The sequence below is a fragment of the Notolabrus celidotus genome, chromosome 4 (assembly GCF_009762535.1).
Source record: "Notolabrus celidotus isolate fNotCel1 chromosome 4, fNotCel1.pri, whole genome shotgun sequence".
Lineage (NCBI taxonomy): Eukaryota > Metazoa > Chordata > Actinopteri > Labriformes > Labridae > Notolabrus > Notolabrus celidotus.
In genome coordinates this window covers 3,487,558-3,504,993 of record NC_048275.1, presented here as the reverse complement: position 1 = coordinate 3,504,993, position 17,436 = coordinate 3,487,558, and the positions used below count along the sequence as shown (strand labels likewise).

Sequence of the window (17,436 nt, the reverse complement as noted above, 5' to 3'; positions counted from 1 at the left end):
ACATGCAAATCAGGATTATCTGCTTCCCTTCCTGACGTTGTAACTTCCATGTTTGCTGTCCCTCCTCCTCCTCCCTGTGTGCAGTATGCTTCCTCACCACTAGAGGGCAGTACTGCTTCACGTTTCAGCTCTCCTGCTCCTCCTGCTTCGTCCACATTCTGATGTTGTTATTCATCCCTTTTTGGAGGACATTATTCAGAGACTCTGTTCACCTTCTACAAATCTCCCCTGACTGCCTCCCCGAGAGCCTCCTGTTAATGGACACAGCCGCACGGAGCAGAGGAAACTCCTCCTGTGAGCGAGCCCAGGCTGTTCCTCCTCAGTGTGATGCTCCGTCAGGAATAATGCACTTCAGATGTTTTTGTTAAGTGCGGGGAAAGCCACCGGTCTCTCTTTTTGTTGATGTTTCATTTATTGAGAGTTTTGGACGAGGGGCTGCAGACGTTCACGCTGATCTCTCACATCCTCCGTAATGCCATGTGTGCCTAGTTGACCAGATATTGCCTTCGCCCTCTTTATTTGTTTCATATGCATGCCTGCGTCCAGACCACCCCGCCGCCCCCCTCAGCTGCTTGTGGGAGAGTAAAACCCTGGAGGTTCACGGAAGGTTCCTTCCCACTGGGCACATAATGATACTGTTGTGTTACTCTGCCTGAGAAAATGCACTCAGCCTCTACCATGCTTAACCAGCTAACCACAAACAAGTATTTTAAACGGGATCAGTGCGAACAATGGCGTTTGAGGCGCTACCCTGGGCTTCACAAACAAACACCGTGTTTTTTAATGAATAAATTAAACTCTCAGGATGTGAACGGGGGGAAAAGAAGCAGCATAGAGACATTGTTTCCACAAAGGCACGTTGCAGACAGAGGCCAGCTTGGCCGGGATTAGTGAAGCAATTATGAGTTATGTTCTTGGATTCACCATGCCATGTTTAGAGGGCAGCTCAGCCGTGTGTTTTATGATGTTTTCAAAGCGGCTCTGTGGAGCTGCAGGAGGTGCTGGTATGCTCCTTCTTAAATAGGCTTAGACTGTATAGTGACCTGCCACTTCTCAGACCTCCCGAAAAGGGCCTGCAGGCTAACGCTCTGATCCACTGGAGTGCTCGCTGTCTGCCAGGACATTACTGCTGCAATCTGCCTTCTATTAGCCGAACGCAGCGCTGACTCTCCGACCGTCTTAAGTAGCAGTTTGAGTCAGAGAGGAAAGTGTTGTTACAGAAATGAATAAAGAAAGGCGTTTTTCAACCTTTACCCCGGAACTACGTGTGTTTCAACCGGAGGAACCAGGGTCTAAATTTAGTTCAGGGATAGACAATCTCTTTGGGGGTGGTACTTTTCAAAGGTCCCGGGACATTCGGGGGGCGGGGCCTGCAATGCTGAATGTGTCTGATTGGTAGATTAACAATAACATCACACACATCTGTGATTCACTTGATTTCTCTTTCTTTCATTAGTTTTTATTTGTTCTATCTTTTTTGTATGTGTGTGTACTTTTCAAAAGAAGAAGCTGTGATTCTCTTGATTTAGCAAATTAATTTTTTCAACAGGCTCCGGGTCAAATTTTTTTGTCAAATTTTTATTTAAAAAAAAATATATTTTACATTTTTTGGCAAAGTTTTTTTGTCAAAATTTTATCTTTTCAAAAAAAAAAAAAAAAAAATGTCTGTCTTTTTTTTCCAAAAAAAATTTAAATTTTTATTTCAAATTTTTATTTCAAATTTTTTTTTCAAATTTTTTTTTCAATTTTTTTTTTTTCAAATTTTCCCCAAAAAAATTCACAGTCATTGTTTTTTCCATCTGTGATTCACTTGATTTCTCTTTCTTTCATTAGTTTTTATTTGTTCTATCTTTTTTGTATGTGTGTGTACTTTTCAAAAGAAGAAGCTGTGATTCTCTTGATTTAGCAGCTTGTAACAGTAGTCTTCTCTCAGCCCACCGTGACTGCGTCTCTCCTCCCGGTGTTCCGGTTTTAAAAGTGACCCTGTAAACTGGAGACCTTCAGCTGAACGTGTCAGTGTTTGTGGAGTTCTCCAGTTAACAGGGTCGCTGTTTAAACCAAAACACCGGGTGATCTAAAGCCGTGTTGAAACGTCTTTGCTACTCGCGCTTATCTCCTCTCACGTGTTGATTCACTCATTGCTTTTTCCATGTTTTTAACGGCAGGCGCAAAAATTTCAATTTTTTGCATGTTTTTATGCTTTTGAAGCAAAATTTCAAATTTGAGGAAAATTAATTTTTTCGACAGTCTCCAGGTCACCTTTTTTTTGTCAAATTTTTATTTAAAAAAAAAAAAATTATATTTTTTTTGTCAAAGTTTTTTTGTCAAAATTTTATTTTTTCAAAAAAAAAAAAATTCGGCCTTTTTTTTCAATTTTTAGTTCCAATTTTCTTTTCATATTTTTATTTCCAATTTTTTTTTTTCAGTTTTTTTTTTTCAATTTTTTCCAAAAAACATTCACAGTCATTGTTTTTTCCATCTGTGATTCTCTTGATTTCTCTTTCTTTCATTAGTTTTTATTTGTTCTATCTTTTTTGTATGTGTGTGTACTTTTCAAAAGAAGAAGCTGTGATTCTCTTGATTTAGCAGCTTGTAACAGTAGTCTTCTCTCAGCCCACCGTGAATGCGTCTCTCCTCCCGGTGTTCCGGTTTTAAAAGTGACCCTGTAAACTGGAGACCTTCAGCTGAACGTGTCAGTGTTTGTGGAGTTCTCCAGTTAACAGGGTCGCTGTTTAAACCAAAACACCGGGTGAGCTAAAGCCGTGTTGAAACGTCTTTGCTACTCGCGCTTATCTCCTCTCACGTGTTGATCACTCATTACTTTTCCATGTTTTTAACGGCAGGCGCATAATTTTCAATTCTTTGCATGTTTTTATGCTTTTGGAGCACAATTTCAAATTTGAGGAAAATTAATTTTTTTGACAGTCTCTAGGTCAAATTTTTTTTGTCAAATTAAAAAAAAAAATAAATAAAAATAAAAAAAATTTTTGTCAAATTTTTATTTTTTCAATTTTTATTTCCAATTTTTTTTCATTTTTTTTTCAATTTTTATTGTCAATTTTTATTTGAAATTTTTTTTTTTCCATTTTTTTTTTTCAATTTTTTCCAAAAAACATTCACAGTCATTGTTTTTTCCATCTGTGATTCACTTGATTTCTCTTTCTTTCATTAGTTTTTATTTGTTCTATCTTTTTTGTAAGTGTGTGTACTTTTCAAAAGAAGAAGCTGTGATTCTCTTGATTTAGCAGCTTGTAACAGTAGAATGAATGCATCTCTCCCGGTGTTCCGGTTTTAAAAGTGACCCTGTAAACTGGAGACCTTCAGCTGAACGTGTCAGTGTTTGTGGAGTTTACACAGCTGTTGAAACACAGGGAGTTCCTGGGAATGCAAACTAGTTTAGTTTTTATTAAGATTTCAAAATATCCTCATCAGATATTTAATGATGGTCTAAAGACGTTTATGAGGGATGCATCCGGCTGAGAGTCTCCAGTTAACAGGGTCGCTGTTTAAACCAAAACACCGGCCGATCTCTGCGATCACGGCTTTTTGAGTTCAAAAGGATTTTAAAGCCGTGTTGAAACGTCTTTGCTACTCGCGCTTATCTCCTCTCACGTGTTGATTCAGTGAATCCATCTGAGATGAAATATAGCACCATCTAAAACAGCACCAGCTGAATCTCTTCATGCTAACAGGCTAACCGTTGTGTTGCTCATAATAATACCTGCCTGTCCATCTGCTTCTATGGTATCATCTGTGATGAATGGCATTCGTCTTTGTTTTACTGCCCTCTGCTGGTCTGGTGGTGTAGTGCATTTACTTTTTTACCTCCATACGTCACTGGCCTGATTTGCACAATCTTCCTGGACTTCAGCCTGCGGTCAATGGGGGCACAGGAAACTTTTAGTTCAGGGTAAAGTAGTTCTTGGGGCTTAAAGACCCCAGAACTCTGCACCTTATGATGGAGGCTTCACAGAGCAGTTTTATGTCAGAGGTTCTCGTGCTGGTTAGTGTTCCTGTCAGTGATATCATCAGACCACACATTCTAATAAAATATTCTGCGTTGGGAATCTTTCCAGCAGAAGGTGACAGCAGAGAAAATAAACCTCACTTTCATCTCTGCCCTACATCGACGTGCTGATCTCCTAATGAGGCCAAACACTCCTCTGCATGCTGTTACTCTCTATCTATCAATTTCTCAAGGATGTGTCTGCCCGAGTTGTGTTTGCTGAATGTTACCTGGTGATATTCCTGTCTGTTCTTGCTGCCGGAATTCCACTCTTGGGTTGTGTCTCTATGTTTTTTTTAATCATCAAATAAAGAGGACTCAGGTGTGCTAACATTCACCTGAATGACGGGAGCTTTGCAAACAAAACACTTCCGCGCGCTCTCTGTAAATAACGCTCGCCTCAATATAATCAAGTCTCAGGCTGCGGCGCTCGGGATCTGGCAGGTTCAGAAATTGGAAAGCAGAGTTGTCTTTTTTTTTTAAAGAAGGGGGAAACCCAGGTGACTCACAGCAGAGAGAGAGAGAGAAAGAGAAGGAGAGAAAGAGAGAGAGCTGGGAATGAGGGGAATAAAGCCTGAGAGCAAGGTTGTCACACCCACAGATCTAAAGAGCTCCCCTGGGCTCTCTCTGCAGACTTGGAGGAAGAGAGGGAGTCAGAAAAAAGAGAGGGACAAAGAGAGAGAGAGGGGGAGAGATGCAAGTTTTATTGAGTGAGACCGCATCTGCTGCCCCTTCCCTTCCAATGTAAACATCTGCGGCTGGTTAGTGTTAGCCTCTGAGCTAAGTGCAGTCCGAGAAGGTCTGGTTCTTATACGGCGCGATAGTGATGGCAAAGGGCAGCGAGGTGGGGAGACGGGTGAAACTGCTCGCAGTGTTTTGGGCTCGGTGCCCAACTTGGAGCAGCACAGACGGGAGGATGGAGAGCCCGGGTCTGGGAGAGAGATAAGGGAAGGTAGAGAGTGTTTTGGGAACTGAGAGTGATAAAGACCAGAGCTCCAACGAGCTGAAAGGGAAAGGAGCCGTCAGAGGGCTTGGCTCTGCGTTTGTTTATTTACACACAGAAATATGAAGGAATTTTCTCATGTTGTGCTGCGGACTGTGTGCAGCCGCGGTCTCAAACGTCTCTGCTGTCTGTGTTAACCCTTTGTCCTCCCTGCAGGTCATGTTTATCAGATTGGCAGCGGGGAGAATGAGGCGAGAGGAGCTGAGCTTAGCCTGCAGGAAGACTCAGTCCCATTCACTCCCAGTGTGTCAGCACACAAAAGATGGCACAATAAAGGATTTGGTATTAAGTAGCGCTCCTTGCCGCCTCTCATTCAGCCCTCAGCCTCTGTTCATAACTCTTAAATGCCTGAGCAAGACAGTGAACAAAGCAGGACCGGCCCGCTTTAGTGTGCATGAAAAGAGTAACTTCCTCTGGAGCTTGGCGCCTTTTCAAACCTTTCTTTCCAACAACAGCGACAGTTTGAGTCAAACTACACAAACTAGAGGAGCTCATGAATTTGATAAATGCTCATGCCAGGTCATGAAACCCTGTCGGGGAAGCTCTCTGTGCAGATACTGAACTGGATTCCTTTTTCTTCCTCCTTTTCCTGAATTTTTTAGGTACTTTCCGACGACTGCGAAAGCACGATACTGTTCTTGTGGTCTGCATTTCTGCATGAAGTATTAAGAGATCTCACTGAAGAGGAGAGAGGTCAGAGCTGGGCTTAAAGAGGGATCCATGGAGGTCAGAGTTCACGCCAGAGTTCAGCTCAGGGATCCACAGGTCACCCTTTGTCCTGGGACTTGACAAATTTAGACCACATGATGCGATTCTTTGCCTTTGTGTAAAATTAGAATTCACTTCTTCTTTTTTTGTCTTATCTGCCGCACTCAACACAAAGGCTCTGATAGCTTCACCTAACAGGCTGACACTCAGGCGGGGAATTTACGCCTCCCCTGAAGCGCCGGCCTCTCTCCGGGACGGATTAATTGTTTTCTTATTAGTGTGATTGCATTACTTTACATTCCTGACAAAATTCCCTTTTCTGAGAAGCCAGGGGAATCACATGCTGTTTTTGTGTGAGGGACAGACCAATGTTTATCATTAATGTCCAGTTCCCAGTTGAGTCTTGTCTGCTGCTCTAATGCGATAAAAGGAAGTTAGTCTACGGCTTGCTAGATGTCTGGCTTTCAGCCCGAAACACTGACTCAATCAGGAGCTCAGAGAGGGGGATTCACCCTGCTGTGAGCCGCTATAAGGACCGTGCTCTCTATACTGCTCTCTTTGTTCCAGAGTATTGATCGAATTAACCTTGTGCTGCTCTTTAGGGCTCACATTAGCTGGTGTAATTTAAAGCCACGGAGCCTATAAGATTGATTTTCTCTTCCCTGTCAGGTTTACGTGCGTGCAGGAGTCAGGCCGACTAAACGAGGCAGTGTCCACGAATGCTAACTGTCCTCAAAGTCAGCTGTGTTTTGTTGCAGCGCTCTCAGTTGAAAATAGTTCAACTTTTGGGACACAGACGCGCTCATCAATGTCACTTCCTGATCACCGACCAATCAGAATAAAGAAGGGGCGGGACTTCTGGAATCAACTTTGTCAACAACAATGGCGGAGGTCAGTTGATTCAGCTCTCAGTTGAAAACAGTTCAGCTTTTGGAACATCGCAGAGTCATCGATGATACTTCCTGATCAACGACCAATCAGAATAAAGAAGGGGCGGAACTTCTGGAATCAACTTTGTCAACAACAATGGCGGAGGTCAGTTGATTCAGCACTCAGTTGAAAACAGTTCAACTTTTGGAACATTGCAGAGTCATCGATGTCACTTCCTGATCAACGACCAATCAGAATAAAGAAGGGGCGGGACTTCTGAGACCATCGTTGTCAATAAATATGGCGGAGGGCCGTTTTCTCAGCACTCTCAGTTGAAAACAGTTTAACTTTTGGAACCCCATGGTGTAATCAATGTCACTTCCTGATCACTGACCAATCAGAATCAAGAAGGGGCGGGTCTTCTGTTACCAACGGAGTCAACAAATATGGCAGAAGTCCATTGTAGCAGTCTCAGTTGAAAACAGTTCAACTTTTGGAACCCTGCCGCGCTCATCAATGTCACTTCCTGATTACCAACCAATGAGAATCAAGAAGGGGCGGGACCTTTGATACATACTTTGTCAACAACAATGGTGGAGGTCTGTTGTCTCAGCGCTCTCAGTTGAAAACAGTTCAGCTTTTGGAACCCTGCCGCGCTCATCAATGTCACTTCCTGATCACCGACCAATCAGAATCAAGAAGGGGCGGGGCTTCTTTGACCAACTTTTGCTGCCTTCAAATGGAACTTGTAGAGTCGTGTGAATGAGTGGCTTGGCGTTCAAGTGTTAACACTATTTATAGACACAGCCTCATGAAGGCCATAAGTTCGATCGTTGTCTTCCTTGTTTTTTAAGTGGAAATAATAATATTACTCTTTTTTAAATAAGTGCTGAAATGCTGTGAGGAGGAACAACGAACTCCTCTTGGTCCCGTACGTGGCTAACGTTAATCAAATCACTCTGTACAAGCTTTGCTCTTGCTAACGTTAGCTAATTTTGCTCCTTGGTCATCAGACACGTGAACTTGAAGCTTTTAGAAAATTTAGACTTACGATGCGTGAGAGGGCGTCGTTCATAAGACCGTTTCTCGTGAACACGGTAAACACGACCCCATTTGAAGGCGCCATTTCTCAACAACAACGGCGGAGGTCCGTATGTTGGAGAATACTTATCACACAAAGTTTAGAGCTGCTGTTGCTATGACACAAAAAAGGTAAAAATAAATCAAACACAACACCTTTATTAAACTCAGACATAAACACAGAGATGAATCATTTCTGTTGTGACATGTGATGGATGAAACAGAACTTAAGCTGTGCAGGATTTATTGCGGCTGATTAAACCTGAAGAACTGGAAGCTCATGCATTAAGCCAAAGGTTGTCCCCTGGAGGTTATCCCCTGCTTTCACGAGGTGTCGGAATAACTGGGAAAATGTACCTGAATGTCTCCTGAAGTCAGAACGACAACAATAAGATCAGAGTGTGACGTCACATCGGGCAGATAAAAGTCGGGGTTCGGTAAAGTTCGCTTGAAGTTCAGAAACTCGTCGTGCAGAGTAACCTCTTGGCTCGTCTGTAGATGATAAGACAGGATTATTTTGAAACTATTAGTCACTGTCTATCCAGAGTTACCTATTTTAGTCATAAACAGTACAATGTCATTAATCATGTTTGTATCACACCCATGTTTTCTTCACTTTACGACCTGCTGGCATCAGAGACGAGGCATTGACAGTTATTGGAAGAGTCTCCCATCCTGCTTTCTGTGTAAATTAACAACTATTGAATATTTGAAAAACATGACCCCTCCCTACCGCAGACGCTATGACACATGTATGTCGTTGTCTGGTTCCCGAGGAGACGTTATGAAGCCCTGAAGATCGTCAGCTAGCCTGTCAGAGGATTCAGCCACGCCTCTAATATTCCTCTTTATTAGGAGTGTGCAACTTTCTTTTACAAGACCATCTGATACGATTCAATTATCAATGGTTACAATACGATTCAGGGAGGAGTCAATTAAAAACATCATGATGCAAGCCTATTTGGTTCAGCTCAATTCCATTTGACTTGTGTTGGTTGGATTCTATTTGGTTTGATTCAGTTTGATTGAGTTTGCTTCTATTTGATTCAGTTTGTTCTGATTCGATTTCTTTAGTTTCCATTCAATTTAGTTTCGGTTCAGTTCTCTTCGATTCAGTTTGTTTTGGTTCGATTGGTTTTGGTTTGATTCTATTCTATTCTACTTGGTTCAGTTCACTTCGCCTCGATTCGATTCAGTTTGTTGTGATTCGACTGGTTTCGATTTAGTTTGATTCAATCTGATTTGATACGGTTTATTTTGGTTAGACTCAATATGATTTCATTTGTTTCAGAAGGATTCTAATTGGTTTGGTTTGGTTCTTTTTAGGGTTGCAAAGGGGTGGAAAGTTTCCGGTAAATTTCCATGGGAAGTTAAGCTGGGGAATTTTGGAAATATTCCAAATTGGAAATTATGGGAATTTATGGGAATTTAATGGAAAAGTATCATATCCATGCATAAATATTTGTTTTGTTCTAAGCAGACATCCATCCAAAATAATACAATTAAAACAGATTTATTTGTAAGTAGAACTTTATCAAGTGTTAAATATTTTATTGAACAATCAATTTTTTCATTGAAGAACAAAACCATGAATGTTGGGTTAAATATTACTCATCCCCCAGACTCAACCCGTTCAAAAATTAACAAAAATGCAATCCCAAAAAAGTACCATTCAAAATGTTAAATTAAAAGAGCCGCTCTCCCTCCAAACAAGTACCATTTCAAATGTTAAATTAAAAGAGCCGCTCTCCCTCCAACAAAGTCCCATTCAAAATGTTAAATTAAAAGAGCCGCTCTCCCTCCAAACAAGTACCATTCAAAATGTTAAATTAAAAGGGCCCCTCTCCCTCCAACAAAGTCCCATTCAAAAAGTTAAATTAAAAGAGCCGCTCTCCCTCCAAACAAGTACCATTAAAAATGTTAAATTAAAAGAGCCGCTCTCCCTCCAAACAAGTACCATTCAAAATGTTAAATTAAAAGAGCCCCTCTCTCTCCAAAAAAGTACCATTTAAAATGTTAAATTAAAAGAGCCGCTCTCCCTCCAACAAAGTACCATTCAAAATGTTAAATTAAAAGAACCGCTCTCCCTCCCAAAAAATCCCATTCAAAATGTTAAATTAAAAGAGCCGCTCTCCCTCCAACAAAGTCCCATTCAAAAAGTTAAATTTAAAGAGCCCCTCTCCCTCCAAACAAGTACCATTAAAAATGTTAAATTAAAAGAGCCGCTCTCCCTCCAAACAAGTACCATTCAAAATGTTAAATTAAAAGAGCCCCTCTCTCTCCAAAAAAGTACCATTTAAAATGTTAAATTAAAAGAGCCGCTCTCCCTCCAAACAAGTACCATTCAAAATGTTAAATTAAAAGAGCCCCTCTCCCTCCAACAAAGTCCCATTCAAAATGTTAAATTAAAAGAGCCGCTCTCCCTCCAAACAAGTACCATTCAAAATGTTAAATTAAAAGGGCCCCTCTCCCTCCAAAAAAGTCCCATTCAAAAAGTTAAATTAAAAGAGCCGCTCTCCCTCCAAACAAGTACCATTCAAAATGTTAAATTAAAAGAGCCCCTCTCCCTCCAACAAAGTCCCATTCAAAATGTTAAATTAAAAGAGCCGCTCTCCCTCCAAACAAGTACCATTAAAAATGTTAAATTAAAAGTGCCCCTCTCCCTCCAACAAAGTCCCATTCAAAAAGTTAAATTAAAAGAGCCGCTCTCCCTCCAAACAAGTACCATTAAAAATGTTAAATTAAAAGGGCCCCTCTCCCTCCAACAAAGTACCATTCAAAATGTTAAATTAAAAGAGCCGCTCTCCCTCCAAAAAAGTCCCATTCAAAATGTTAAATTAAAAGAGCCGCTCTCCCTCCAACAAAGTACCATTCAAAATGTTAAATTAAAAGAGCCGCTCTCCCTCCAAACAAGTACCATTCAAAATGTTAAATTAAAAGAGCCGCTCTCCCTCCAACAAAGTCCCATTCAAAAAGTTAAATTAAAAGAGCCCCTCTCCCTCCAAACAAGTACCATTAAAAATGTTAAATTAAAAGAGCCCCTCTCTCTCCAAAAAAGTCCCATTCAAAATGTTAAATTAAAAGAGCCGCTCTCCCTCCAAAAAAGTCCCATTCAAAATGTTAAATTAAAAGAGCCGCTCTCCCTCCAAAAAGGACAATTCAAAATGTTAAATTAAAAGAGCCGCTCTCCCTCCAAACAAGTCCCATTCAAAAAGTTAAATTAAAAGAGCCCCTCTCCCTCCAAACAAGTACCATTCGAAATGTTAAATAAAAAGTGCCCCTCTCCCTCCAAAAAAGTACCATTCAAAATGTTAAATTAAAAGAGCCGCTCTCCCTCCAATAAAGTACCATTCAAAATGTTAAATTAAAAGAGCCGCTCTCCCTCCAAACAAGTCCCATTCAAAATGTTAAATTAAAAGTGCCTGTCTCCCTCCAACAAAGTCCCATTCAAAATGTTAAATTAAAAGTGCCTGTCTCCCTCCAACAAAGTCCCATTCAAAATGTTAAATTAAAAGAGCCGCTCTCCCTCCAACAAAGTCCCATTCAAAATGTTAAATTAAAAGTGCATGTAGGGGGCGTGGTCTCAATAGCCCTGCAGTAAGCAGTGTGCTCTGTGCATGTGATTGAGGAATAGCATATACATTAAACTGTTCTTGAATGAAATCTGGTTGTTTTAGTCAGGATTATTCTAAAATATATTTCCCCCAACTATATTTAAGTTCACTATTAAGAGCCAACCTTCAATTTAGTAAATTCCTGTTTATTCCAGTAAATTCCCGTTAATTCCCAAGTTTCCAACTTTCCTGGAATTTTGCAACCCTAGTTCTTTTCAATTTGATTCGTTTTTTTTTGGTTTGAATCGGTTCGATTCGATTTGTTTCAAATGAGTTTGTTTCGATTTGATTTGATTTGTTTTAGTTTGATTAGGTTATTTTCCATTCAATTCACTTTGCTTTGATTTGACTCAGTTCTGCTTGATTCTATTCACTTTGTTTCAGTTTGATTTGATTTGTTTCAGTTCTATTCGGTGTGATTGGATATGTTTTGGTCTAATGTGATACGGTTTAGTTCGGTTAGACTCAATATTATTTGATTTGATTTGTTTCAGTTCAATTCAGATCGTTCCAAACAGTTGATTCAATAAAGTCATTGTTTATAAATAGTATTAATACAGAACTTTAAGCCTCAATATGACCAAAATATATGAGGTATAAAAAAACATCACACCCGTTCAGCTGTCAGGAATGAAGAAATGAAGCTACGGAGACCAAAATCATGAGGTGGCTGTAGACACTTTATTTCAATTCAATTCAATTTGCTTTATTGGCATGAACAAAGACATGTTGTTGCCAAAGCACATAAGATTCATACGAATACATTACATTTATATTCATTACATATTATATATATTACATATTTTATATGCACTAATGAACGATGGTGGCATCCATACAGCATATCTCAATGTCCTCACTTGATGTGGTATGCTCATTAAACCTTCACCTAAAATCAAATATTATGGGATGGATAGACACTTTAACTTCTGCTGCCAACCTGTGAGCTGGGACCATCAGAGGAGCAAATATTCAGGGTCACAGTAAAGGAGAGATTTTATTTACTTACATTAAGTAGTGTTAAATATAAAGTTCAAATCACTGAGGAAGTGGATCATAGATTTGTTCTTGTGTTGTTTTTGCTCCTTAAAGCTGGCAGGGAGAAAATGTGAAAATCCAAGCCGCACGTGAACGCACCCGTCTTTTAGTCAGACACAAAAGTCCGGACGCCATCGCCCGTCCATCACGTGTCAAGTCCATCCCCTGGACACCAGTATGCGGCTCATCCTCCAGTACGTCGCTGCCCTCTGATTGACAGGCTCTGACCCTCTGTTGCTAGGCTTTTCCCACACACTGGTAATTGTTGGAGGCAGTCAGCTGAGGCCACCAGTCATCCGTGCACCTCTGTGAGACAAAGGGCAAAGGATGGAGAGAATACTGATCTATAGGGACGAGCTGATACTGACAGGAGCATGCACACGTTTTATACATGCACAGAGAGAGGGGGGCTCTGTTCTGCTTCAGTCCCTTCTTTGTGTTTTTGTTTTTATTCATCTCAAAGAGGAGTTTTCAGATTGTAATTTAAAGTCTTAGTTTTCACACATTTGAAGATATCTCCGACTTTAAAACATTAATTCCCCATTAGTCATGATGCAGAGACATACTTGAGTACAAGCTGGCACACATTAGAGCCAAAGGTCCTCAGGCAGGAGAAGAGAGGAGAAATCTTTTAAGTACTGTGGTCGGTCATACGGGGGCGCCCTCTCCTCTGCTTGACCTGCAAGAAAAAGTGAGGCAGCAGCTTCTTTTCAAAGATTATTTGCAGGAAGACAACGAAGAAAGGAGAACGCTCTCATGGGAAAAAAGAGAAAGCCTGATTCGCTCAGAGGCAGAATTTAGCTTTTTAATGCCACATGACGAAAGGTTCCCAGCCCGACTGCAGCTTTCTAACAGTTAATAAAACTTTCTCAATCTCCTGCTATGACGAAAGAGCTAACCTGACCCCTTTTCGAACAAGAGAGGGAGACAAGTGGAGAGAGTTTGGAGGTGGGAAGTGTAGAGACTTGTGTCTGTAACACGGGCCTTCCCCTACACACCCTGTGAGCTCTTTGTTTTTCGGTGGTAGAAGTCTGGGTTGTGGAGTTTAGTTCTTCAGCCCAGGGGACGCAGAAGCTCCAAACAAAGCTTTTAGACTGCAAAAGTATCCCTGTTACTAAACGAATTAAGTCGTCTGTTTGTTCACACCAATTCAAAAGTCTGTGTCTGGTTTTGTCTTCATGTAACTCTGCTTTATTCACTTCAGTGCTTTCTCCTGCATTATCACACTGGGCTTTGGTGCTTGTTTCTCCTCTGTCTCATGTTGTGGGTGGTCTCACTCCATCCATTACTTCCTTGTCCAGGGAGAGACGAAGTTCACACGAGACCCACATCCATTCTCTCTCTGCAGCGGGCAGCTTTTGCACTCATGTGTAAACCATAATCAGGCCAGCCTGAGAAAGATGTAACGGCAAGTTAACCAGCCGCGGCATTTCTGGCCTCCCCGTCCCTCGTAGCTTATTGTCACTGACACGATGACGTGGTGCTTCAGGAATCCGCTCTGCAGCCCTGTACTCAGCTTTCTAATGCACTCCAAAGTCCCAGTGCAGGAACATACAGAGCTGCAGGGTCCATGTGTGCAGTTTATCACCACTCTGATACAAAGCAGGATAATCCTCATTTATGTGCTGCCTCTTTAAACTCCTCTGTGCAGCTTGTTTCGACCTGAGGCGGAGGCTATATTGCATGGCTTATAGATAAAGAAAATACTCTGAGAAAGGGGAAATATGAGGAGGCACAGAGGCTGTTTGGTAAAAAAGATGGCCAGACAGCGAAACAGGAGGGAGGGGACTCCTGTGAGAGGCCTGGGGTGATGTTTGAGGACTCAGGGGGTCGTTGTGGTTTGTCTCGCTGTCAATCACCCACACTCTGATTTTCTTTGTTGTCTGTGAGCTCAATGCCCCTCAGCAACCTGTGGCTGTCCTTCCTCTTTGTGTTACAGTGTGGGAACTTTGCCGTGCTGGTGGATCTCCACGTTCTGCCCCTGGGCGGCCAAGTGGACGCCAGCTGGTTTACTACGGACCACGTCGAGGTAACGGACACAGGGAGAAGGGCGTGGGTGTGACTGAATATATGGCTTCTGTTCTGCAGGGGGCCTTTTCTAAAGACGGCAGCAGCAGCGTGGAATCTGAAATGACTCTGAGCCTTGTGTCTATTCATCACAGACTTTTTCCATTGTTGCAGAACTGTTCTCATCTCTCCACCCAGCCACTTGTGGAGTTGTCTTAGCCGCCTTTCTCTCCCTAAAGCCTCTACTGTCCTGTTTTGCTCTTTGTCCTCTTGGCACTTCAGAGACTTTGAAATATCTGCGCTCTGTTTGCAGGAGGTGACGGCCCTGGTTCGAGACGCAGTGGACCAGAGAGTGAAGCAGTACGCCGACTCGCTGCACAATAGGAAGCAGGCCAAACAGAAGAAGGAGCTGGCACCTGCTGCAGCTTTGTCTGCAGAAGGTAACGCACCAAATTAGTAGAAGTAACCTGATAGGTCAGCTTGGACCAGCTGATTGTGACGATCAGTTTTGACCAGGTCTACTTATTTTAACTTGAAATGCATGCAAAGGGTGATGGGAAACAATGATCAGTGGTATTCTGCTGACTTTGAGTTTCATTAAAGATAAGATCCTCCTTTATTCGTCCCACAACGGGGAAATTCACAGAGTTACAGCAGCAAAGAAAAAGGTGTACATTACAAGAATTTCAATATGATATATATAAATAAATAAATATATATAGAAAAAAATGTCCATCAGAGACGACAGCTTGGCCATAATTCTCCTGTCAGCCACCACCTCCACAGGGTCCAGGACTGAGCTGGCCTTCTTACCCAGTTAGTTCAGTCTGGCTCTCCTGTATCCTGTCCGCCCACAGCAGGTGAAATCCTTCCAATGTGGCGTTGGTGTCCGGTGTTAGCTCTGTTAGCATGATGCTACTCTGCCAGTATTCCCTCTGGTGCTGGGTTAGCTCCACCTTTATCGTAGATAGATCTTACATTCCCCATAACGGTGGGTGGAAGGACAGGTCCATGTCGTCTTTTCTTAGCTTGCACCTCAGTACCAGCACGTCATCCTTGCCTCCTTCTCCTCAGCTCGCAGGGAACATCGGGCCTAGCATCGTTTACGGGCTGCTAACAGCTGATCTAGTATGTAAACAATGTTACCATGGTTACATGCAGGATCTCAGGACACACACAGGAACAAAAATAGTAAAAACACCCCTGCAGACGTAGTCAGTTTGGTGTCCGTGGCCAACAAATGAGTCCTTAAAAGTCCTGACAGGCTCCAAATACAAAGATAATTAAACAGATATGAAAAAAAGTTGAAAAGAGAACAACAAAGAGAGAGCTACTGCAACAAGCAGACACTTGAGCGGCGCTAAGCAACGGAAACCTAAACCAGTGCTTCCCACCCAGTTCTGCATTGCTAACTCTGCCAACTATGTATCTATGTGATAGAAGTGAAGTGTCAGGTAAACATAGTAGCATAGCAGAGTGATATGTGACAGACAATAACGTAGATCAGACCTCCAGGCCAATCAAACAGCAACTGAAGCTGGCGATGCAGGGAACATTTTCATCCACAAGGAAGGGCAGAAAAAGTTTGGGATCCACTTCATTAAACTATCCTCTAAATGCTAAATCGACTGTACTTACATGGCCCTTTCTAATCTTCTGACCTCTCCAAGTGCTTCCCGTTCACACACACACACACACACACACACACACACACACACACACACACACACACACACACACACACACTGCTGGGTATGCCACTGGAGCAATTTGGGGTTCAGAGTCTTGCCCAAGGACACTTCGGCATGTGGACTGTGGGAGCTGGGATCAAATTCGCCAACCTTCAGATTGAGAGCCGTGCGACTGTACCGCTGAGGCGCAGCCGCCCACTGGCAGGGCACGGTTATTTTTTTTCGATAGTGGCTTGATAATGACCATAATTACCATTCTTTACTTTGTATTCCATGTTTACATCGTCTTTATGCTCCAAGAACGCCATGACAAGCTCTGTGCACGTGTGAACGTACTCGACAAATGAACCTGAGTCTGATTCCTTTAAGAACATTTCAGGAGAACCTACGCTGAGAGTTCCCAAAGTTACACATTCACTATCACGATCTCTCCCAACTCTCCGTCACGGCTCTTCTTTGCCAGAAGCACGCTACCTTGGCTGATTAATAGGGGCCTGTCGCACATTACTGCCACCTTCTGCTCTGGAGAGGTACTGCAGATGGGATTACCTAAACAAATTAGGTTTTGCTGACATAAAGCAATCTTGTAGTTTTAAGGATTTTCCATGTCATGTCAAAACTACATGATCTAAACATGTTTAACCACTAAACATGAATTAATGTATATATATTTATATATAATATATTTTTTGAGAGTCCTGAAGGAAAGATCCTGACTTCTTGTTGAAATTTTACTTGCAGCTGGCAGGATAATGCCGTTACTTTTTATTTATTTGATTCATTTGTAAAGGGACCATGTACAATATTTAACATAAATGTCACCATTTGATGCATGCATTGTACCAGAGTTAGCTTAAAGCTAATTTACATCTGAAGTCCCTTGGCAGGTCACAATTAAAACATCACACTGTTAAAACGCTCGCTTGCACGCACACGCACACACACATACACACACACACACACACAAACACAAACAAACAAACAAACAAACAAACAAACAAACAAACAATACTGTATATCAAGTTAAAAGTATCAAATCAGTGGTTGCAGTGTTGAGTGTCCTTTAGCAGACTTTTCAGTTTGCTTTTGAAGCTGCTGAGAGATTCACTGAGTTGTGGCTTTCACAGAAAAAGCTGACTGCCCAAATGTCAGTACGTTGAAAGGGTACATTGCAATTTCTAAACAAAGATATTCTTGTGGATTTAATGGAGTCCACTGAGCGAAAGTTGATAAACTGACGCAGTGGAGGCGGGGCCAAGCCATTTAAAATCTTATACACAAGACACAAACTTGAAAACAATTTAAATTTCTAGAAGCTCAAAAGATGATGTTTCTCCAGGATCCTAACATGTTTCTTCATGTGAAGGTTTGAATCTAGGACTACTGATCTAGGTTCTTCTGCAGTCTTGTGGTTAGTAG

The 17,436-nt window shown here is 41.8% G+C and overlaps 1 protein-coding gene across 3 annotated transcripts in view; it reads left to right on the top strand.

Annotated features, from left to right (window-relative positions):
* Positions 1-17,436, top strand: part of slx4ip (SLX4 interacting protein) — a 63,059-nt gene that overhangs the window by 5,752 nt on the left and 39,871 nt on the right. For all 3 annotated transcript variants that reach the window (XM_034681519.1, XM_034681520.1, XM_034681518.1), the window contains exons 3-4: positions 14,259-14,348; positions 14,640-14,766. In XM_034681519.1, coding sequence (XP_034537410.1) covers positions 14,259-14,348; positions 14,640-14,766 — 217 coding nt within the window. The remainder of the gene's footprint in view (positions 1-14,258; positions 14,349-14,639; positions 14,767-17,436) is intronic.